The 22,721-nt window shown below is 38.9% G+C and overlaps 2 protein-coding genes and 1 long non-coding RNA gene across 4 annotated transcripts; 2 read left to right on the top strand and 1 right to left on the bottom strand.

Annotated features, from left to right (window-relative positions):
* Nucleotides 1-1,925: 1,925 nt before the first annotated feature.
* On the bottom strand, nt 1,926-3,116 carry LOC149103766 (uncharacterized). The gene is made up of 2 exons (XR_016202012.1): nt 2,753-3,116; nt 1,926-2,572 (listed from the first exon to the last, which is right to left on the bottom strand). It is a non-coding gene; the product is annotated as an uncharacterized LOC149103766 (long non-coding RNA).
* Nucleotides 3,117-3,120: 4 nt separating this feature from the next.
* LOC110065900 (uncharacterized) lies at nt 3,121-10,709 on the top strand. Of its 2 annotated transcripts, none has more exons than XM_020773075.2 (4): nt 3,121-3,223; nt 3,909-4,047; nt 7,440-7,615; nt 9,444-10,709. In XM_020773075.2, exons 2-4 carry the CDS (start codon nt 3,933-3,935, stop codon nt 9,864-9,866), a joined length of 714 nt encoding a protein of 237 aa, XP_020628734.2. In that variant the 5' UTR covers nt 3,121-3,223; nt 3,909-3,932; the 3' UTR covers nt 9,867-10,709. The 2 variants fall into 2 exon arrangements, with proteins under 2 accessions (XP_020628734.2, XP_020628736.2); XM_020773077.2 differs by having other exon boundaries at nt 3,121-3,246.
* A 2,027-nt stretch (nt 10,710-12,736) lies between these two features.
* LOC110065901 (intestine-specific homeobox-like) lies at nt 12,737-22,159 on the top strand. Its single transcript, XM_020773079.2, has 3 exons — nt 12,737-14,634; nt 20,313-20,491; nt 20,852-22,159. The coding sequence occupies exons 1-3, from the start codon at nt 14,508-14,510 to the stop codon at nt 21,212-21,214; spliced, it is 669 nt and encodes a 222-aa protein (XP_020628738.2). The 5' UTR covers nt 12,737-14,507; the 3' UTR covers nt 21,215-22,159.
* Nucleotides 22,160-22,721: the final 562 nt, after the last annotated feature.

The following is a 22,721-nucleotide window of genomic DNA, read 5'->3' as shown; positions in this document are numbered from 1 at the left end:
TTCCTTTTACGTTGTAAGTTGCACAACTGTTTTCTTACACTTCTGGTTGTAAATATTGCTGATTACCGCCAAATTTCTTCCCGTTGTTCAACTGTTTTTTCGTTGGGCGTGAAGAAACAATTTAGCTTTAATCTTCTTCTGATTATTTATACGTTTAGCCCTGGCTTTGATTAAGCTTTTGAGTACAATGGTGTTTAAGCATTTTGCCAGCGTGGCTCGACTTCTAAGGACTGACCATCGTTTGTGCTATTCAACCTTGAAAGACGCCAAACGTTGCATACTTTTATAAAAATGGTTGACGCAACGTTATAACTTGCGGCTGCGTCAGTAAATGGTCTTTAGTGTCTGCTAATAAAGAAACAATCGAGCAAAGAAACATAGATGTGAAGTGAAAAGAATAAATTAGTCAGTACCGCGAGGCAACAGTTTCAAACTTTGCAAAACGTATTTTAGTGTTAAAATTTTGAATTTTAAATCATCAGCAATTGAGGAACCGACTTCTTGGAGCAACTTGTTAAAACTCAGTTTGTCTCAATACTGAATGTCTGTCTAAAATAAGAGAAATATACATTTCTGGTAAATCGACAGTCCATAACGGTGACAAAAGTATGAAAGGAATCTTATGAGAGAGACGAGATGAGTAATGAAGACGGTGACCTTTTTCAATGTTAAGGCCCTTTATAACTCGTTTCGGCGAAGTTAACCAGCAAACCGCCACCTCTTTACGGAGGAAACGACGTCACACATTAGGGGTTTCCCAACACCTGCGACCATTTCCTAATACGTACGTGTACGTGTTTCTCAAAATATATTGCTTTTCGATTGTTGATTTGACACAACTCTTTCATGATCCGGTAATCCATACTTCAGCGGTTTTAAAAGAAGGTAATCTTTCATTAGGTAATAGAAATTGAATTATTTTGGGAGCAGAAAGAAACTTGTTTCTCTTTTTCTTTTGGCCTCATTGAAAAGACCTCCTAAATTGCACTGATTCGTTCTGTTTCTTTGTGATAACCTAAACTGATCTCGAACGAATTTCAAGATGAGATTTTTTTGCTAAGAATCTACAGTGTAGATAGATAGACAATCTTTATTCATCCACGGTACAAAAATCCTCAGCTTTAAAAATACCTATAAAAATACCTAATGCTGATATAATGAGAAATGTATATAGAAGAGATCAAGTAGTTTTTAAATAAACGTTAAGATGGATATGATCTTTCAGGAAAACTGATTTTAAATCTTCAAAAAGGGAACGCTACCTTGATTTTCGAAATCGAAAATTTATGCAAGCGTCTGTCTGACATAGTTAGTCTCAATAACGAACTAAACATTTATGACTCTATGATCTACTGCGAAAGCTAAGAGAAATGGTGGCGGATGATTATGTTGTAATTGGGAGAATTACATCAACACTAACTCGAGAATACACGGAGATCGAAACCAGTAACACTCACCTTGAGAATTGGGGAAAACGAACGGATTCGTGGTTAATTGTTTCAACCCTTACACGTTTTTACATCGCATGGACACCTGAGTATCCACCACTTGCGATTGAGCGCGTTACAGATCGCTATCTTCACAAATAGATCGTAAAAAACCACCTCCTAAGAATATAATAATGGTAATTTTGGACGTGGCTTAATGTTCTTGAATGGCTTCAAAAAGGTACTAAAAAGTAGAGTTTTTTGATCAATTTGCCCGCAGCATCTAGTTAATAAGTTTTCTTCGTTGAGTGTCGGCAACTGATTCATATAAAAGGTGTTATATTGTATTCTTTGTTCGGTTCGTCGGAAATTACTTCCTTCAAAAGGCTCACGCGATTCCGAAAGAGCGGATTTCTTTTGCCGACACGATCGTAATAGCCACACCAAGCGTCTCTTCTTTTGTGAATGACGTGCTAGATCCATTTTACCAAGTCAAAGTTGTGCTAATGAATTCTTTTATTGAAAATCTATTGCTCCCTTTTGATCTAATCTGATCAGAATGAACCAATTAAACGGATTTCCATTGGGCTATAAGCGCTCGTTATGAATCCGCAAGCGTAACCGCAAACGACTAACGCCTTGGTTGCCACAGATACCAGGGACTGAGGACCCCGATAAATCAGTGAGACACTGTGACAAGAAATACGTGATCAGGAGGTAATGCGATGTTCTTAATACGAGGCAGGGGGCAGGTAGGAAAAAATCAAGTATTTCCGATTGGCTTGAGAAACATTTAAAGGGCAATTCGCTATTAAGCTATTACTTCATTAATGTTATTGCAGCCTTTCGCTTAATCTCGCACGATTTGAAAGCTTGGCCACTCCACACATAGAAAGTGAAATCTCATTTGAACCTCTGACTACTCGAAGACAAGTGGTAATTTTAACCATAATTAGATTATTTGTTTGTTTCCAAAAGCCCAAAGTTTGATGACGTAAGTCTTGATGCGTGACCCGGGTTAATAAGAGAATTAAAGTAATCCTCCGGCCGTGATATGAAATCCTCTGCTGACACAATAAGATGTGCTAACCAGGTATTTACACTTGCAGGATGTGGGCGAGTATCGCATTGATCGGCAGAGAGCCCTGAAAGGAATCCATTGTTCAGATAAAACGATTTATGTTTCCGCAGTCTAAAGCAATCATTTTCCTAAAACTCTTAAACAACACTTTTGCTATTACAAATGATTACAACCAGGCACGCCACGAAAGTTACAAAACTTAACAGAACACTGTGCCTCGTGTAAGAATATTCCAATCCCGTACCTTGTTTGAATTCGTTATTTGCTTTCTTCCCGCTTCTTTTGACTGAAATCGTGCTCCTTATTGAACTAGGAATTAACATAACTCCATGCTCCTTCAGGCATTCAGCCAGCAGTAAATTAAATCTTCGTGTTGGCATTCATCGTCCGCCACTTTGCGAATCAAAGTTAAAATCAATAATTCGCCACGATTAAGCCACGAAGCGTTGCAGACAATGACGGAGCGCAACATTACTTTCCGCACGCGCTTTTCGGCGAATAGTAATCACAGGAATAAAATAAAAGACAAGTCCGCGACGTTGTGTTCATGAACTTACCGCCATCATTTATCACGACAGTTTTCTGACAGCCAGCTTATTATGTTATCATTAGGCCACTCCCAGTCAGTTAGTTTAAATTCAGGGGTAATGAGAACCACGCAGTAGTCTACCAGTTTACCAATACACTGAAAAGGAGCACTGAAACGTGGAATACGGTACGTGCTATTGACATCTTCAGGTAGCTATTCAAGTTAATTACAAGATAATTACGGTGAATTTTATTCATCGTGCACTCAACTTATGAGCCTCAACAAAGTGTTTGCTTTGATTTAATTTCCAAGTGCCTTTTGAAATTAGACTTCTTGAAGAGCCCACTTACAAACCAAAATCTGTCGTCAAGGTTATTGTAGGACTTCACTGAATAGTCGAGAAGTAGTCGGCCGTTGTTATTACCTAAGAAATTAGCCTACCTTACACTAACTCGCGTGAATCAACATGAACTTCCCAATAGCCTCAAATAATATTTGCAAACATATACATAATGGAGTCTTCGCTTTGTGCGGCGTCAACGTACGGCGTATGATCGAAAACACTGTGCGATGAGAGTTGGTGTAAGCTTCAGGAAAAGAATATATGTTAATTATTAATGCCGGGCCAAGGTTCTGCTGATGTGAATCTAGCCTTGCTGGAAATTAGGACGTTATCGTGCACTGTTGGGTAACAAAGAAATTGTCACTTCTCCAAAATTTAACGCTGCTGGAACAAATGCACTACATTCATCGTAAGAGGATTATATCAAACTTTTCATCACATTCTTAAAACAACATTCTTTTCGGATAAAACATATCGCCTAACCATATGGTAAGAGTAACTGATTTGTTTACCTCATTTTACTTACAGCCAGCTGAACAGCGAGATTGAGACATGGAGCGTCATCCTTTCTCTATTGAAAACATTTTGAAAGATACACGAGGTGCTGGCAGTATTTTGAAAATAGCACCGACTTCCGAAGCGTTGGCCCTGGCTGAGCGAATGGCAGGTTAGTCAACTTCGTATTGTCCCTTGACAGAGACCTTAAGTGTCCTGGTGCCAACTTATTCTCTTTTTAGAGTTAATACGTAGCAGAAGAAGCAGAAAAGGACACAGAGGCAGCAGTAAAGGACAGAAGGGCTAGGTGATCACGAACGGTTCTTTATTCACAATCGTTCCTTTAGAGAACGAAGTATTGTGCATTCGCTTGCCGGAAACTTTGAAAATCTTGTTCGTTATTCGTGGAAGGAAAGATATCGCAAGCAGACGCTTTGGATTCCAAGTCGGGAAAATTCGTCTCAGAAATTCTCGAATCATTCTGTGAACTCCCTGTTTGAGGTCTTTTCGTTTCGAAAACCACATAATCAGTGGCGTTAATGAATTTAAGGAGCCAGTAGCGTCGGATTGTATTAGGCCAGGCCAGCAGTCTCCCCCAGATCGGAAGCTTTAGGCAGTGCCAACAATTCATGGGCATAGATAGAGCTGGCCTTTTTGAGCTGGAGGTATCATTGGTAAGCCCATAGATGCGGTTATACCAAAATTTCAGACCTCTAATCTAATCTAACTAAATTCTTTTTCGATAGTAGGACCTACAAAACTGAGCAAATGTTTATGTTAATAAGAAAATGCAGTAATTCATGCATTAAAGAAATTGGCAGGGTTTACGCTAGACGATTGAAATCATTAAAGAAAAATGGTCGGTTTGTTTGTGGCAAGTTGGTAATCCTGAGTCTCGTGTGAAAAAGCACGCTTGTCATTGTCCTCGTTCTCAGCTCGGATTTTCGTTTTCATTTTAATTTCCTCAATCTTTTATACACAAGGGATTTTAAAATCTCACTACAAAGCAAACATGCGCCGCAGGAAAGTATCCTTTGTTCAATTGAGTGCCATCCAGCAAAGCGCGGAACAGGTTATTTATTCATGGCGTAAAAATGGAAGCAAACTGAGTTCGTGACCGTTGACTACTTCAGAAAGCCGATAACCATTTGTACGGAAATGCGCATTGTTTAAGCGGTATCCTGAAACAAGACTTAATCTACTAAGCATTACCACAACAAGTCAACCGCATATACTTCTGAGTAATGCTGTGGTTGAGCGACATAAAATGAAATAAAGCTTGTTCATTCTCCCTGCATGTGGGTGCTGATATTACATGTGATGAAGTCAACCAAATTTAATACTAATTTATGACAAAGGAGCGTGTGTTCAACTTCCATAGACATTTAACGATACTCGTCTCAACTCTGGAACAGCGATGCGACAAACTGCAACTATTGATGTCCTTATATTCAAAAAACACACGATTTTATAAGTACGTGATTAAGTATGACCACAGTGAGGCCGCAAATTCCAAGGGGCGTTGCCCCTGCTTACGATATGCAATGCTGATATCACAATTTCTTTAGCACTGATCCATCGAAAGTCCCATTAATCACGATCTGGGTTTTGCCTTTGTTCGCTAGTTACTGTGCCTAATTGGAAATGTCATTTCTGACAAACTCATAAAGCCCTGTTTGCACCCGATCGGTACACCGTAAGTCAACACAAGAACTCTTAATCAGATTTATTAGCACATTTTGTCGGGTTGCAGGGAACAATTAATTACAGTTCTGGATAGTTCCAGGTGGTGGAGTTTACACAAGCGCTCTAACTTGATGAGAGAACTTAAATTAGCAGTTCGATTTGTGTGTACAGGGGTATTTTGTCTATTTCTATCGCATACGTTGTCTGACAGCCCCTTGCGTTCTCAAATAGCGTACAGAGAAAGCTCTTAATTGCATTGGGTTATCGTCTCAGCTGTGAAGAGATACATTGATAAATCTAATAGCTTATTCTTCGTCAATCTCAGAGCGAGACGTGCATATTTGTTTAAGTTTCCTCGTGGAGAGCTCGCCGTCGGGTTTCGTGAACTGCATCGTTTTCGAGACGTAGAAAAAAATAGACCAATCATAGGGGTGTTGACGAGCAATATTTAAGTTTAGTTGCTCCTTTTTATTGGGTAAGAATTAGCTTTTCAAGCATTATTTGTTTCAGAGCAATAAACACTGGCGCTGACTTCATTTTGATCGAAACACTGTGTACACGTACTCTGATGCTAACGGAAGATCTGAGAAGCATGAATTTCCGTAATCAGAACCTTTTGATCAACGGTCTTTATAATCAGCGATTAGTCGTTGATTGTCTGGTTATGCTACATGCTGCAAAGGACGCCGGAAATTGCAACTAAACAGTAACAAAAGGCAGGGTGCTTTGAATGCAGAGCTGTCACATCACAAGCTGTTCCGACTTCCACCACAATTCCGAATCAAAAAACTGTATAAACAAGTGCGTTAAATTCATTTCCCAAGAACAATGATAAAGTGTATAACGTCCATTAGATTAACCAGCTTTAACTGTACAAACTTATTACAAAGCTAGGTAGCACCTGTGCATGTGGTGGGCATAAAATTGTAATAATAGCCACTGTCTTCCTAGACTCCAAAGATGTGGTCCATTTTAGATGGTAAATAAGTGCATAATCTCGTTAGGCTCTTTTTTTTTTATAGGAATATGTGAATAGACGTACCAAAGGATGATCACAAACCTACACATAGCCTACTGACGATTTTCATCTTGTCAGTTAATTTTTTACGACAGAATAAATAACCCCCTCTTCTTGAGAAAACACTTTCACCGAAAATCCGATTCTCCCAAGCGAATTAGGATGTCAGATTAGCATCTAAGACTTTGAGAAGTCTAAGAAACCAGAACTTTGTTCCGTTTAAATTTGGCTGTACGTATTCAAAAGTTTCTAGCCAAGCTGTATTAAATAAGTGTCAAGTATTTATCTAACAGCTGTACCTGTACCAGACTGACCCAAAATAGGAAACGTTAGATTGCAAGGTGTCTATTAGTAAGGGAAATCGACAATGTAACAGCACCTTCATCACATTTTTAATTTTGTTTCGTTTATCTCTAGCAAGACGTCTAACGAGACGTCATAAGTAAAAGGAGGGCGTTCGACATAGACTCGAGTAGCTGGGCTGTCCATTTGTAGATCAGGAAAACTTCAGAGTAGTTTCAGTCCATGCAATGTTTACTTTGATGTATACAGATTAACAGTGGAAGTTAATTTTGGATGGACCCGAAGCTTCTTGGACGATCACAAAGTTAGAATGTTGCCTAGGCTGATATGCTCAAACTATCGGTTCTCCTTTCTGCAGATTGCTATGTGTGCTCTTGTAAGTTGCTTCTGAGGATTTGGTGATATATATGTATGTCAAGGCGATATCCGTCTAGTTGACGACTTTCGTCTTTCTTGTCGTTTGTTGACGATAAGTTGTCGCAATGTTAAGAGAAATTGGAAGTTGAATGTTTGCGCTATATACTGTTCCTTACGCGATAACAAACTCTTCATTGCAGATATCATATTGAAGGTCAGCTGCATGGAGGGAAGAAAGATTCGACGCACACGGACCACCTTTAACCAGTTCCAGCTTGAGACCCTCGAGAGGACGTTTGCTAGAACTCATTATCCAGATCTGATGCTACGGGAGCAGTTAGCAGCCTACACCAGTCTGCCTGAATCACGAATCCAGGTTAGTTTCAGAAGTGCAAGTGCTACTTAATAATTTTATGCGAAGAAAAGGCCCCAATGTGAATTACACTACAAAGTTAACAATATTAAGGAACGTAAAAGCTGTAAAGTTTAAGATTACCCTTAAAAAGTTTATCATGAAACTGGTCAGTTATACTTATCACTGAGAGTTACCGCGATTACTTCAAAGTTAGCATCACACAGCTTCTAAGGTTTTCATTTTATCATTTGCGTGCTGTTTATGAACTGCCGTTGGACAGAGGCATTGATAATAATAAGTTTTCCAGTCGTCCCTAAATGATTTAATCTGGCTCACAGACACTGGTAGTAGATCATTTTCAACCAGTATTCTTAAATTGAGACGAAATAATCTGATAAACAAAAGTGCTCAATCAACTGAGGGGCCGACCTGACCAGTTATTAACGAGATTGCTGTATTATGGAAAGTAATGTGAGGTGGAGAGTATAAAAATTTTCCATGTCACCTACTATATATAGGTCGTCACGAGTGACAACAAAAACAAAATCATGATTACCAACAAATCAAGTCGGTAGTACCTCGATTTGCTTTCACTGAATAGTGATTACCTTTTAAATGGACGAAAACTTTTTAACTTTTTAAGAAAGGTGTAAGACTTATGAACTAAATAGTTAATTAACTACACAACATGACAATACTATATGTGAACAGTGGTAAACATGCAGTGCACGAATGAAAAAGATAGTCACAATTATGAAGCTAGCTACCAAAGCAGCTGCAAGAAAAGCGTAGAGATAAATCCTGAGGATTGAAAAGATTCAAATCCATGAACGTTTTCAAACAGGCGATAACTCCCATTGAAAATTTCACAGCTTTCGTTTTGTTTTGGGGCCGTTTCTCTGCGCTATCCACATAAATGAATCTCATTTGCATAACTGGACAATATAGACTCAAAATCCTTCCTTGCGCGATGAGATTATATGGGTGTGCTATTTTTAGGCCTTTTGTGGGAGGTAAATTCAATGCCTTTACTCCAAAAATAACTTCGATTTCCCTTAGTCTTTTAATTAACGACTAAGCCATAACAAAGGGATTTAAAGGATTAAGCGAAATCTACAAACGTAGCATATAATGGATGTTAGTTGCTTCAACACAAGCTTAAAAGCAATAGCCCCTGACAAAGGGAGTCAACACCATTCACTTTAAAAAGGATTATAATCAAAATTTCAGTCTATCATTTGCGCGTTACCTGCTCGGCTTGTAGAAAAAACACCTTGATGACTCGATGTAGAGCCAAGCCGAACTAATTAAATAAGATGAAATGAGCTTTAGCGTCAGGGCTTACGGATAAAAAAACAAATTAGAGTGGAAATACGTTTCGCAGCGATGCTTACATCAGATATCACTTTAAAATTCAGAAATTTTCACTTAAGGTATCTCTGGCGTTTCCAAACTTCCATGCACTCACAAAACTGTTTTCAAGTCTGTTTTGGTGCGCTTTGTGCCCTGCAATATTCTTAAGCCTATCAGAAAGCCCAAAAGAATATGCACTCTGGGTAAACAGCTACATCTATTTATGGAATGACTCTTAAAGGATGCAATTTTATTGCGATTCTCCTCACAAATTGTCACACATTGCCTTACAACTTCCATAATTTGAATTGGTGGTACAATTTCCTTTGTTTGCATCACTTACCAACATGTACCTGCACCGGTACGGTATTGTGTTGAAATTAGATGTGCATACTTAATTGGCCAGTTGGAAAACCATGTAGAATAGTCGCATTTTCTACTCGACCAAAATCATCTATAATATGCGAATTCTAAAGTACATTTGACGTTATTTTAGGTGTGGTTCAAAAATCGCCGCGCCAAGTATCGTAAACTGAAAGGATCCAAAGAAAGCGAAGACCAGGAATCGGAGGACAGACCGGAAACGAAAACGAACGACACAAGGGAGGACACTGATCTTAAGGAGGAGGAAGGGTCGGTCGTCGAGCACCGACCCCAACCTCAGCCGCCAAGCAAGAGACAGAAAGTCGACAGAGATCTGGATGATCGTAGTACCGTAATACCCGCACGCCCAACACCACTGAGCTCTGCATACATCTCATCACCTTATTCGCAGAGGTCTTTGCAGCTTGACCCAAGATTAGCATCAGGGTATGGCAGCTCTTATGTGCCTGACTGGGTTTATTACGACAGTGTAAATTACCACCAGTGTCCGCTGACCGCGCAACAACTGTATCCAAACGTGGGACTTATTCATTGACTTTTACTCAAGAGAGGCTTTGCTGTAACAAAGATTTAACAGGCATTAATTTATTGTAAATAGTAGATGTGCGGTATGCTACAAATTTTTAAAAGGAAGCTACAAAGAAAAAATAGGTCCAGTAGTGCATGTCGGTTGATGTAAGACGTATTACATGTGTTAAGGTATCATAGAGAGTTTCTATATAGCATAAAAATCATGATTCTTTATAATTGCAGATTTTTGCAACTTCACCATTACAGTAGTTAATGTATACTTTGTCATGGTTTTGTTTAGTACTGTTAACTATTTTGCTTTATTTTGAAAGTATACTTTTCTTTTTTTACCAAGATGGCATGCTTTTTCATACTTTTTAAACTTTGCGTGCTTCATGGCTCTTTGAGATATTGCTGTGTTCAGATTAACTTACATATTACTAAAGCGTTAGTTACCGTTCTGATGCAACATACGTACTTCAAAATAGCTTATTATCGCGAATGGCACACTTCCCTTGCTGTCGCCAATTGGTGTCACGCAGCGCACAAATTCCCAGCTACGAAACTTTCCCCATCATTCAAGAAAAACGAAAGCATAAGACATAAACAAACAAACAACAACAACAACAACAAAAAACCGCAAATAAATTGTGATTATAATAAATAAAAGTAGACAACAATAGAACAACTGTAAATACTTCATCTAGTGTCACTAACACTTCATCACTAACAGCACAATAATACAAGCTCATAGCTCATAGGAAAGGTCTTATTTATACTTATTAATACACATATTTGTAATATATTTAAGCTTACACCAGTGCCTTTCGAAACTTACATTCGTTCATTAAAATGTACGTGAAATTGATTTTTTGTTGATCATGCCAATTTGTAATAAATGTAAACTAACCTTAAAACCCGTTACTATGGTTAAGTACGTGGAACGTTTCCCAGGGTAGATGGGTAATCCACAACGTCTCAGGTGAGGTTCAGTTGATCACTCCCCTCTTGTTATTTGAGGACGAAACGCTGAAACAACAATTCAGACCCAGAAAGTGTAAAATCCAGTCTGCGGAATATTGTGGTCGCGTTGTATATCTAAAGGTATTTATTGGGAGTCCACTATCTCGTTTACTGACACTCCCGGTTAAAGCCAATGATCTGCTAATACCAAATCCAGTCCCGGCCCATCTGGTTACAAGCCTACTGCCACTCCCCAGTTTCATTTCATAACAATGAGTGACAGGTATTGAGTGGTTAGGGAAAGGACGCAGTGGCCTAATGCTGGACTGGGGATCGCGTGGTCCTAGTGTTACGGTCGATTTCCGCCGCTCTCTCGAGTCTGTTCGGGGGTAGGAGCTAGGGCGCCTTTCGCGCGGCTGGTAATCGAGCCTATCCTGGTTCGTGCCCTGGCCGGGGTCGTTGCGTTGTGTTCTTGGCTAAGGCACTTAACTCTCACAGAGCCTCTCTCCACCCAGGTGCATGAAAAGATATCGACGAATTTAATGCTGGGGTCAGTTGGGAAGGGGGGGGGGGGGGGTCTTAGTGTCGTATTACAGTGTATAGTAGGCAATGTATTGGAATGTAATGTTTTCCTTCGATGTATAAAAGCTGTAAGCTACCTTTCTCTCTGACTTTGGTTTCCCTGTCTTCCTCTGTCAGGACTCATGAATATCGTTCACCGGCAGAAGGATTTGGTTCCACATTCTAACTTTATTTGAGTGTCGAAGTGTTTAGTACTGCTGTACTAATCATGGACACTGAAATTAAGCAAACAAATATTGTAATTTAAACAGAAACTTGTTCAAAATCCCAACTGGCGGGAGACTGACCAGTTGGCTATTTACAAAGCGTGGAGGAGTTGAATCTGAGACCACCAAACACAAATCCATCTAGTGGCATGGAGGAGGATTTGAACTCGGAACTTTCGGATTACAAATCCAGCCCCCTGACCACTAGGCCGCACCGCCTCCACTCTCTTTGACATTCAGCCGAGTTATCATCCCTGCGAGTATTTATCTCACAGATGGACGTCTTTCTGAAGACAAGACAGCGGGACAAATTCGAAACATAACGATGCTTCGCGTGTTTGCGACAAGTCAAACCATATGGACCATAAGAAAATGATGGACTGTTCTAAGCCTTGTACAGAACATGGGACAAGGGAAATTAACCAGGTATATGAATAAGTTCTTCCAGTTCTTGTTTTGGGTCAATTGTAATTCGCAGGCAACTATAAGGTAAATTTAATTTTTCTGTGTTAAACAGGCATGGAAGTCTTTGACGTACGCTAAAATGAGATCCCAATTTATTTCTAAACTAAATAATTAATTATCTTTATTTCCCAGTTGCTCGGAAGCCGATTAGGGTTAATCGGCGATTATGACCGTGGTTTTAATCGTCTTAATGCATTAATCCAGTCACGGTCAGTGTCTGAATGAACCAGAGACAAAACTATGATGGAAAACGAGACAGCAAGACTACTGCACGCAAAGACAGAATTTAAGTAAATAACGAAATAAAGAGATAAAGAGGGCATGAGCTACAAGCTTTTACAAACAACTCAAGATAACAAGTTTGTTCGGAATACGAAAACAAAGGACTCTCTGTTAGTAATCTCTGATTTCTCATCAGTCACTTTTTGGATCAAAATGTCGGAAATGTCGCTGGAACGTAGATTATACCCGACCTCGTCAAGCGAACATAGACTATCAGGCTTGCATTCTTTTGATGATAATTGTGGCATGTAATCAGTCGCAAAATTATCTTACACTCAATCATAGTGACCACAAAAAGTCGGTTAAAGACTTTCATCGCATGAATTCACGTTTGGATATGGTACTTGACCCCCGGGGGGGGGGGGGGAGGATATTTTGGGAATTTCTGGGTATGGATGTGCCGCTGGGACCCTGGAACCCTTAGCATAAATCAGAGCTACAATCTTGGACAGAATAAAATGGAACAATTATCCCCCATCCCCCCCAAAGCAATGATGAAGGCGCGAAGGAGCAAAAGCGCGCCATTTTGGCATCATTGAAATGGGGGGAGGGGTGGTCCAGATGTTCCATTTATTTTGTCCAAGATTGAATCTTGGACAGAATAAAATGGAACAATTATCCCCCATCCCCCCCAAAGCAATGATGAAGGCGCGAAGGAGCAAAAGCGCGCCATTTTGGCATCATTGAAATGGGGGGAGGGGTGGTCCAGATGTTCCATTTATTTTGTCCAAGATTGTAGTTCAACTGAATTTTGCTACCCTATACTAGAGTAAACTCCCCAAATCCCCCCATCTATCGACACCGTGGAGGCTTATTTGCGTAAATTTAAACTTACCGATTTGATTTTTTTATATTTTTGAGTGGCAATTCCTGGTTTCCATAGTCTAGATAAACTCGTCAACCAACTGCTCAGTTTCGTGAAAAATGATACCCTATTCTAGATTCAAATGCTCTGATTTATATACCCTATCCTAGAGTAAACTGCTTGAAAACCATACCCATCACAGCGGCACATACCTATATAGCCCATATATGACAGTACTCCCCCCCCCCCGGGACTTGACCACTTTGACCGAAATAACTCGATATCGAACATACCTAGGTGCATGTTATCAACAAGGCTTCCAGGACCTTCATCACAGTAACGATGCATAGTCAAGCAAAATTGTCACCAAATATTCTCCGAACAAGCGAAAAGAGATTGCATGTAGTATTTTGATTCTTCGAGCTACGGGCTGAATCAAAAGGAGCTGAATAGATAAGTCGAGTATAAGAATATTCGGCCGAAACAAAACTAAACCGAACGAATACTGACTTCTTAGCCAGAACACCACAACAACTGAAAGGGTGGATCGATACGCACTTAGGAATGGGGACGATTTAATCAGCAAAAAGGGGTAAATACCTAAAATATACTATCTTAATGACTGCTGATAGATGGTTGTCGGAAATATAAAACGTCGTAATACTTCATTGTAGCACAAGGTGATTATTCTGTTCTAAACTTCTAATCTTGTGACTCGTAAATCCTTGAAAAATTTATTTTTGGCTGAAAGATATGCCCACTGATCAGAACTTAAGATAAACTAGCGCTGGGTTGAGCATTTTGGAAGGGCATGGAGTGGGTCCAAACGAAACTTTTGAATGCCCGTTTCAATGACGTCCTTCGCAGATGTCTCGCTACGTCACTTGGAAGCTTCTTTCGTGGATCTACTTCGTACCCCTGTGTGACCAGAACTTGGAATATAAGAAAACCTAAGGTGTTTAATTGCCCACGTAATTGAATTAGTATACTATAAATTCAGCTTAGCTAAGATGAAAGAAATTCAGGTTAATAAAACAGTTCTTCAAATCTACCTTAACACTAGATACCTGGGAAAACTTGTTATGATTTTAGTTTGGAAAGCACAACCACACACGGTGTCTTCCACGCATGATAAAAAAGGACCCGACTAGCAATTCTGTTGGCCTTTATTGAACGGTTTCCGGGTACATTTATCAATGTCAAGTCAGTCGGTGTAATTACATTAACAGCTGGTAAGCTCACACGATCACCACTAGTATACACTGGTGTGAATTGACTGTTACAGTTTGACAGTGAGTTACACTCTCAGTCTTATCAACAAAGAAGCTCTCGTTATTTGCATAGAAAGGTAGAAGCACCGTCCATGGAAGCCAATCCATTTTCTATAGAAAGTATTCTGAAGAAAGGTTCTACCTTGAGCGTTGAAGAGGCGACAGAAACCCAACCCTCAAGATCCAACGACGCCCTATCATTAGCTGTGAAGTTGGCTGGTAAGTCCACTTGAACTAGGACTAATGTAGTTTTAGTTAGCGACGGAGCTTCGATGCTAAAAGTTCTCCGATGCGAAAGGAGGACATTTGCCCTCTACTAGTACATTAGCCACTCATTACCAAACGTAGCGTTCATTTTTGAAATGACCCTTGGGATACGTTTTAAGCTATTCTACCTCAGCTAATAGCTTAACTGAAACGATATATTGTCGAGCCTAATACTTCACAAAAGACTTCTTTTCAAACGAGGATCGCTCTTCTCTTGTGCTGATGGATTTTAGTTACGCCGATTGCTTCACTGATTAAGGGCTTCTTAAACGCAACGAAGTTGATAACAAAAATAAACTGTTTTCTCGTTTCGAGTGACGTTACAAGAATTACTGAGGTAGAATAATCAATTGGATAAATGACTATAAGCAGCCTATTGCGCATCTATAACTTTAAACGAGCAAAGCGCACTCAAATTGAACTGACGTGCGCAACATTGGCCGCATGGTATGACCTGACTGTTGTGTGGTATACTTTATTTTCTCTTCCAAGATAACACAGGCGTATAACATGTAGGTTGCCAACGTGGTTGTATCCATATTTTAGGAGTAATAATTTTACCAATGATCTTGTTAACTTTACTCCAAGTGACGAGGAGGCTTCAAATTCAACGTTAATGTAAACAAGATAACAAGGGGTGAAGAGCTTCATTTCCAATTTGTTTGAGCCGAGAGCTCAGTTGCACGTGTCTCTCAGTGATGCAGTATGCAAGTGTTGACGTTTCAAGTTCTCTTTTGCGACAGCGGTTCAGCATACTATGAGAATTATTGTTGAAAATCAGAGAAATGAACGGCAAAAAACAACATTAATGAAACGATTGCTGTTTCAAAGAAAATCTGCCAATTTCGTGACCTTCCACTAATCGGTGTTTATCACAAGACTGAACGTTCCTTTGTTTGCCCAGTTGGCGCCAGAAAAAGATACAACACGTAGATAAAACTAACAAACCATAGGAGCAAAAATACTGTTTCAGTTTACCCCCATTAGTAATTTACACAGCTCACAGAAACTTCAGCGAACTGATTCACGGAGTTAAGGAACATTGCAGTAGAGGTTTTATGAAAGAATCACAGGCCAATTTTCCTACTCTTGCATGGTCTTCCACTCCTAGCATACATCGAAATTAGTCGTGTTTGTTATCAGTGACCCAATCACCTGACATTGGCGACTCGTGCATTCGTGCTTCTGGCTACAGCAAACATTTCTGCGTGTTTACTCAGCGTTCAACATGCACGATAAATTGTTATGGCAGTGTCAACAGAGAAAATCTCTACGGATTCGTACTGATGGAAAAGGTGGCTTTGCCGGTGTTCGAGAAAAGATAAAGATTAAGCAACGCTAGAAGGTCAGCCTCAATTCTGTGTAGTGTGATGATCAGGAGCAGATTATGGCTGAGGGGTCCAAGGGGGCCCATTTTTGGCCGAAATCGGCTTTCTTGATGGTCTAAATGAAGGTTTTTGTTTTATTGGCAAATATTCTTTAAAAGCAATCAGGACCTGAGTAAAAACACTAAAACCAAGTGTTTAAACACAATGAACGAGATTGAAAGAAAAGCGGAAGTTTGTGGACGATGTGTGAAAATAATAAAGGAAAGGAGAGACTTCCTGCGATTTGAGTCAGACGGACATACAACACTCCAAGGCTTTAAGTAATTAATCATTCTTAATGAATAAATTGGTAAGTGTAGTCATACATATTGTTGCGGTGTAATTGCCTAGGAATCGATAACGTGTTGTATACAACACCTTGAACTGCACCCGAATCCAGTGAGAGTCTCGGGAATGCGGGCCTCACCATCTTTTTGTTTTTTAAAAATCATTTTAACATTGCTCTTTGTAAGATTTTCACGCAAATGGGGCCGTCAGTATATTTGAAGGGAGTTTTGTGTTGTCCTCTATTTAAACTGAAACAGAATTAAGACCATGGATTCTGCCTTTGTACAAGTAGGTGATGGCAGATGTAGCTCGGCGAGATTCCAAGACTGTCGCACTCTAGCCGCCTCTGTCGGCACGCATTTGGGAATGAAAACAATTTAATCTTGCAAATCACAGGGGTAAATACCTTAAAATAAACTGACTAAATGGCTGGTGATAGATGGCTGTCGGGAAAACAGGACTCGCAATAAATCACAATTTCCCAGGGTCTGGTGATAGAGGGAAATTCTGTACTAATACGTTAATCCTTTGATACGAGAAAAGCTTAAGACCGTTGTTAAAGGTTAAGCTTGATTCTTGACAAATTTCTCGGGCAATGTCCCTCTTATTATTAACTTAAAACCACAACGCATCTGATAAGACGTGGAAGCATTCTGGAATTCAAGATACTGCAAGGCGAAGGTCACGTTTCTCGTTTCATGTTTATTGGTATTCCCATATAAATGGTGTTACCTAAATACATAATCGTTAAATAAAAATTCAAAAACGAAACAAATTACAACAGCAACCGGAAAGAAAAATAAACATAGTTAGTTACAAGATTCTTTATTTTAAGTTCTAGGGTTACAAAGTTCTCTTATTTGTAGTGCTTCATATGTAAAGTAACCTAGTTTTTTACAAATAAAAGTGTCAGCGTTGTTAAATAGAAATATTGTTTTCTCTGTGTTATTAAAGGAATCAAATTTTGGATATTTCTTGATGATGTCATTTGTGACTTGTTGTCTAATATTATTGTATCGGTCACAATGAAATAAGAAATGCATTTCATTCTCAATTTGGTTAGAACAGCAGTACTGACAAATTCTAAGAGTTTCAAGTAATTTAGGAGTACAGTGTCGCCCAGATTCAATTCTAAGATTATGATTACCAGATCGGAGTTTTGCCAAAGCTTGTCTATGTTTGAGGTTCTTTACTTGTTCTAGGTACTCAGATTTGCTTACATCTCTTTTGAAACTTGAGTAGAAATTCAACTTTCTGTTAGACCGAATTATCTCCATTTGGTGTCTTTTCATATCATTTGAGATGTGACATTTTAGTTTTTGTAAATTATGTTTGATGATTTGTTCATTGTAATTGTGTGTGTTTATATTATGCGGATGGTTTTGGTCATCTAAATAATTTTTGATGATTTCATTGACTGTTAACATGAAAGAGGACTTTGCTTCATTTGCCAGTTGATTCGAAATATCGAGGCATTGTTTGGCAACGCTATCTTCTGGGAGAGAGACAAGATGTAGCCAAAATTTAATAATGCTTGGAAGAAAATTAAATTTTAACGACAACCGTCCTGTTTCGTTTCGAGCAGCAATATTTGGTGCTCTTCTGTTGAGGCCGAGGTAATATTTGTAAAACTGTGTATGAAGTCTTTCCACAGGGTCTTTTTCCCATTTTTTCAGGTTTATGCTATCATATGCTCCCTAGATTTCGGATCCGTATAAAAGTGTGGGTTGAAATAGGGTATCAAATAGTTTATTACACATATTGATAGGAAGTTTATTGAAATCAAGATAACGTTTGGATGCGAAAATAGATCTTCTAGCCTTCTCAACTAAAGCCTTTTTAGAATTTGAGAAGCTTCCATTAGTGTTAAAAGTAACGCCAAGGTAGGTGTACTGTGAAGCCTTGGCAATTGGAGTTCCATTTAGAAAGAAGGACAATTTGTCACGTGTTGATTTACGATTTTGTTTTTGGAAAATTAGGGTTTGCGTCTTTTTTAGATTAATTTTTAATAACCTTTTCTCGCTATAATTTTGGAGGGTATTAAGTTGGTTTTGAAGACCAGCAGCACTGCTTGATATTAATATGAGATCATCTGCATAAAATAAACAATTGAGAGGAGACCCATTTGGTAAAATAATTGGATCTGTACCAGTTGAGGATTCTAGTATGCGTGGAAATTCATCTAGATATAAATTCAATAGCAATGGTGAAAGAATACAACCTCGTCGCACTCCTCTGTTGTAATTAAAGAAGGAGCTTATTTTGTTTCCGTTTTTTATAGCGCATTTAGTTTTTGAATACATATCAGTGATTAAACGATAAAACTGTCCTATTTTATTGTATAGTAACTTGTGTAATAACCCACTATGCCAGATAGAGTCAAATGCTTTTTGAAAATCTATGAAGCAGCAAAATAATTTGCCTTTGTTTGTATGTTTCACATGTTTGTCAATTAGTGTTCTTAAGGAAAAGATGTGGTCGGTTGTTCTGAAACCGTTAAGGAAACCAATTTGAGAGGAATGTAATAAATTGTGATTTTTAAGATAAGTGAATTATCTTTTATTTAAGACAGCCGAGAATAATTTACCCAAACAGCTAGTGACACAAATGCCTCTATAGTTCGATGGATTAGACTTGTCCCCTGATTTGAAAATAGGACTTATTACTCCAGTAGACCAATTATCTGGATAGATTCCTTTACTGAGTAGGAAATTAAATAATTTTGTTAAAGAGGTAGTCAGATAAGGAATTCCACATTTTAACATTTCACTCCTTATTCGGTCAAGGGCGACAGTTTTCTTATTTTTGAGCATTTTTATAGAATGTTTAACTTCATCCTCAGAAAAAGGTTGATCTAATTCAGCAAATTGTGACAGGATTGTTTCTCTGTCTTCTAACTCTTTGATTATTTCATCTTGTTTCTCACAGAAGATTATCGGCATTTGGTGCCGAATGTAATTGTTGAAAATGATTGTATAGCTTGCGCAAAGGAACATTCGAGTCAGGTGAAGCTTTTTTCTGAGTCGATAAATATCTTAAATTGGTCCAAAACTCGGTTGAGGTTCTAGTTTTAATGAGTTCGTCAATTTTGTTATCCCGATATTTGAGTTTTTTATGTCGTAATAACTGTTTGTACTGTCTTCTTACAGACATATATTCTAGTCGAGTTTGCTCGTCGAAAGGATTTTTATGGGTTTTATGTGAAAGGCGGCTTAAAAGTTTTCTTACATTACTGCAGTCACTATCAAACCAAATTTGAGAGTGCCTTTTTTCGGAGTTCTTGTTCACTTTTACCAATGGTAACGAATGTTTGGCAGCAGTTTCTAATATTGTTATGAACTTATCTACTATTTCGTATCTGTGGATCATCTAACATGGCCTCAGCGCCTAAATGTGCCATAATGTTAAGTTGGCTGTCTTATTGCTCCTTTACATCTCAGGCACAAGGATCGATCAAACTCTGAAATCATTATCTCATCGCTTATTTCTCGATGAACCAGTTGAGTCATGACTCACATTGTAGAGTTGTAGGAGTCCATCGTCGACTCAGTTTAGATCGCATCGTTTTCCAATATTTGTCAAAACCAAATCTAATTTGGCTTAATTGCATTAACAGCTGCTAACATCAGTCACGGTTATCAAATTTGTGAGCAAGATATAGTCATTCCATGAGCTACATGGAATGCAATGTCTATTTGATTACGCCCGTGCACGAAATGTTTATAATTCTACCTATGACACCTCATCTCTTGTATTTAAAGGGGCTTGTTACCAAGGCTATGCTTATGCGAATATCTTGACGAATTTTAGTAGAATAGCGGACGATGATGCGCTTGATTGCCCAAAAACTATTGAGTATCGTACCGGTGGACCAAAAGGAAACATTTCATGGAGACAAAATTAAACTCCCTTGTCACATGATCATGGTCATATTATTGCTAATCAGTAATTCACAAACGCTTACCTCTTACTTAGACGTTATATTGGAAGCTCGACAAGAGAAAACTCGTCGCATACCGAGACGCACGCGCACGGCCTTCACGCACCAGCAGTTGGGGATCCTGGAGAAATCCTTCAGTAAAACACATTACCCAGATGTAGAGCTCAGAGAGCAACTGGCTGAGAAGACCAATCTGCAAGAGGGTAGAATTCAGGTGAACTGGTAAATAGATTGCTTAGTAATGTCAGCTAACTTTCTTCTGTGTTTTGAGTCTTCTTGTTTGTTACAGCCAAAAATGATTTGGCTCTCTAATTGACTAAGACCCAAAGGATTGCGGGCGGGCCGAGGGGAACAAGAGAACAAGGAGACCTTCCGCTACCCTCTTTCTCCTATGGGAAAAGGCGAATGGATAGCTAGCAAAAAAAGTGCGGGGATGGGGTGGGGTTCGGTATGCATCTCGAGATCCTACTAAACTCCTTTTGGCGTCTATGCGGGATAAACATGGCGCCTTTTTCATTTTTATTGTCCTATTTTTTTTTCATTTTTATAATGAGGCACATGTTTTACTTTTTAGGTTTGGTTTAAAAACAGACGCGCCAAGTATCGAAAGGAGAAGAAAAAATGTCTCCCAGTGCATAGCAATCAGAACTATGAAAGCGAGGATGAGTACATTGCACCCACCTATCAGGTGATACCAACTCAAAACTTGTCATCTTATGTTCAGTTTAACACGCTAGTACCGTGCTACTGCAGCTGTAACGGTACCGGGGAAACCGTTAGACATTTCTGCAGATTTTCGTCAACGGCGTGTACCCATTTAGCCTCACATGCTCAGCTGGCACACGCCAATGGGCTTAACAGTTTGTCGTATCCCATGTCGTATGCGAATAACCAAGTAATGGATCATGCGCACATTGCACATGTGTGGCGAGGATAAACAAGGACAGGAAGATGGGCGATCGCCTCCTGCGGGAACAAAGATCGGATAGCGTTAGTGGCGAAAATCGGGATATGCGATACTCGTGAACTTGGTGCTTACATCAAGTCGTCTTCCGGGAAGAATTGTGGCACTCACATGCAATTTAAGAGGGAAGCGACAGCAAGGCTGCTGACCACGATTCACAGACAGAACAAGTGGAAAAAAGTGCGATTAATTTTTCCAATAACGAAAACGTGAAAAGTAAAAATAACATAAAGATGAACAATGTAAATAATTTAGCGTTTGTTATTTAATTTCGTAGAGGAAGAGATTTTCTTAACAATTTAACTATAAAACACTGCGACAATATGGAAAAACTTAAAACCATTTTGGTTTAAAAACATCGACGACGTTTCAACGTTCGCTTAACGTCATTATTAAGTCAACTGAGTGAATAGTATTTGTACCCATTTTATTCACTCAGTTGACTTGATAATGTCGTTAAGCGAACGTCGAAACGTCTTCGTTGTTTTTCAACCAAAATGGTTTTACGTTTTTTCCTATTGTCGCAGCGTTTTATAGTTGAGTTATTTAATTTATTTAGCGTTCATAATTTATTTTACTATTAGTTTCTTTTTGTTGCAAACACGTTCATGTATTATTTACCGAGCTTACTTAGCTTTTAGGCGCAGCTTGTCAGTGTAGATGGAGTGTGTTGCTGTTGTTGCTATTGCTGCGTGTAGAAGGAAATGCCTCAATTGCCGCATGATTCACTTGGAATTTTCTCTTTCAAAAGCCTGTTTACGATAAACAGAGCTACAAGAAGATAATTTGGCTTTAAATTTCATGTATCGAAAAGAAACCTCTCCAAAAACAACCTTCAGAATGGGGAAGTGAAGTTTGCGTCGGACGAATTCCGACACTGCGAACGGTAAGAGTCAAAAAAAAAAAAAATAATAATAACGAATCTTTAGACAGGATTAACCCATCAGTACTATAAAGTACTGTTATCAAAGGGGTCCTGTAAGATTTAAAAATTTAAAAGTTTAAAATAGGTAAAAAGTTAAAAAGGCAAAACTAGTACATTGGGAAACATATAAACTCACGATTAAAAATTACAAATAAAAATGTTCGTTGGCCTTTTGCCTAAATAAAAGCCTAGAGTTCAGAGTTCTTATGTCCACCGGTAAACTGTTAAAAATTGAAGCCCCTAAAAACGAAAAACTCCGACGGCCAAACTCCAAGTTCATTTTCGGCAGTTCGATCGAGGAAAATCTATTTCTTGTGTTGACATTGTGACTTACCCTTGTAAAATAGTTCTTAAAAGGCGTGCATACATTTCCAATTAGACAATCAAAAACATACAGACAGACTTTTCTTTTCAAATAACTGTCAACTGATGGAATACGAATGCCAGTCTTGTTTTGCAGACCTGAGGAAATGCAGCTTAGTCTACGATGTTCGAGGTTGCGAATTAGTTGCCTGCGCGTATTTGAATAGCTTAGTGTGATTAGACTACAATAGG

Source organism: Orbicella faveolata, unplaced genomic scaffold, assembly GCF_042242905.1.
Source record: "Orbicella faveolata isolate gen_17 unplaced genomic scaffold, um_ofav_v1 contig_35, whole genome shotgun sequence".
NCBI classification, from domain to species: domain Eukaryota; kingdom Metazoa; phylum Cnidaria; class Anthozoa; order Scleractinia; family Merulinidae; genus Orbicella; species Orbicella faveolata.
The sequence above is the reverse complement of the archived record's forward strand: the minus strand, read 5'-3'. Positions and strand labels throughout refer to the sequence as shown.

Excerpts from the sequence above, each read along its gene's own strand:
- LOC110065900 (XM_020773075.2), top strand. The coding sequence starts at position 3,933 with ATGGAGCGTCATCCTTTCTCTATTGAAAACATTTTGAAAGATACACGA. Across the intron at positions 4,048-7,439 it reads CCTGGCTGAGCGAATGGCAG|ATATCATATTGAAGGTCAGC; the intron begins GTTAGTCAACTT and ends TCTTCATTGCAG. Across the intron at positions 7,616-9,443 it reads TGCCTGAATCACGAATCCAG|GTGTGGTTCAAAAATCGCCG; the intron begins GTTAGTTTCAGA and ends ACGTTATTTTAG.
- LOC110065901 (XM_020773079.2), top strand. The coding sequence starts at position 14,508 with ATGGAAGCCAATCCATTTTCTATAGAAAGTATTCTGAAGAAAGGTTCT. Across the intron at positions 14,635-20,312 it reads ATTAGCTGTGAAGTTGGCTG|ACGTTATATTGGAAGCTCGA; the intron begins GTAAGTCCACTT and ends CCTCTTACTTAG. Across the intron at positions 20,492-20,851 it reads TGCAAGAGGGTAGAATTCAG|GTTTGGTTTAAAAACAGACG; the intron begins GTGAACTGGTAA and ends TTTACTTTTTAG.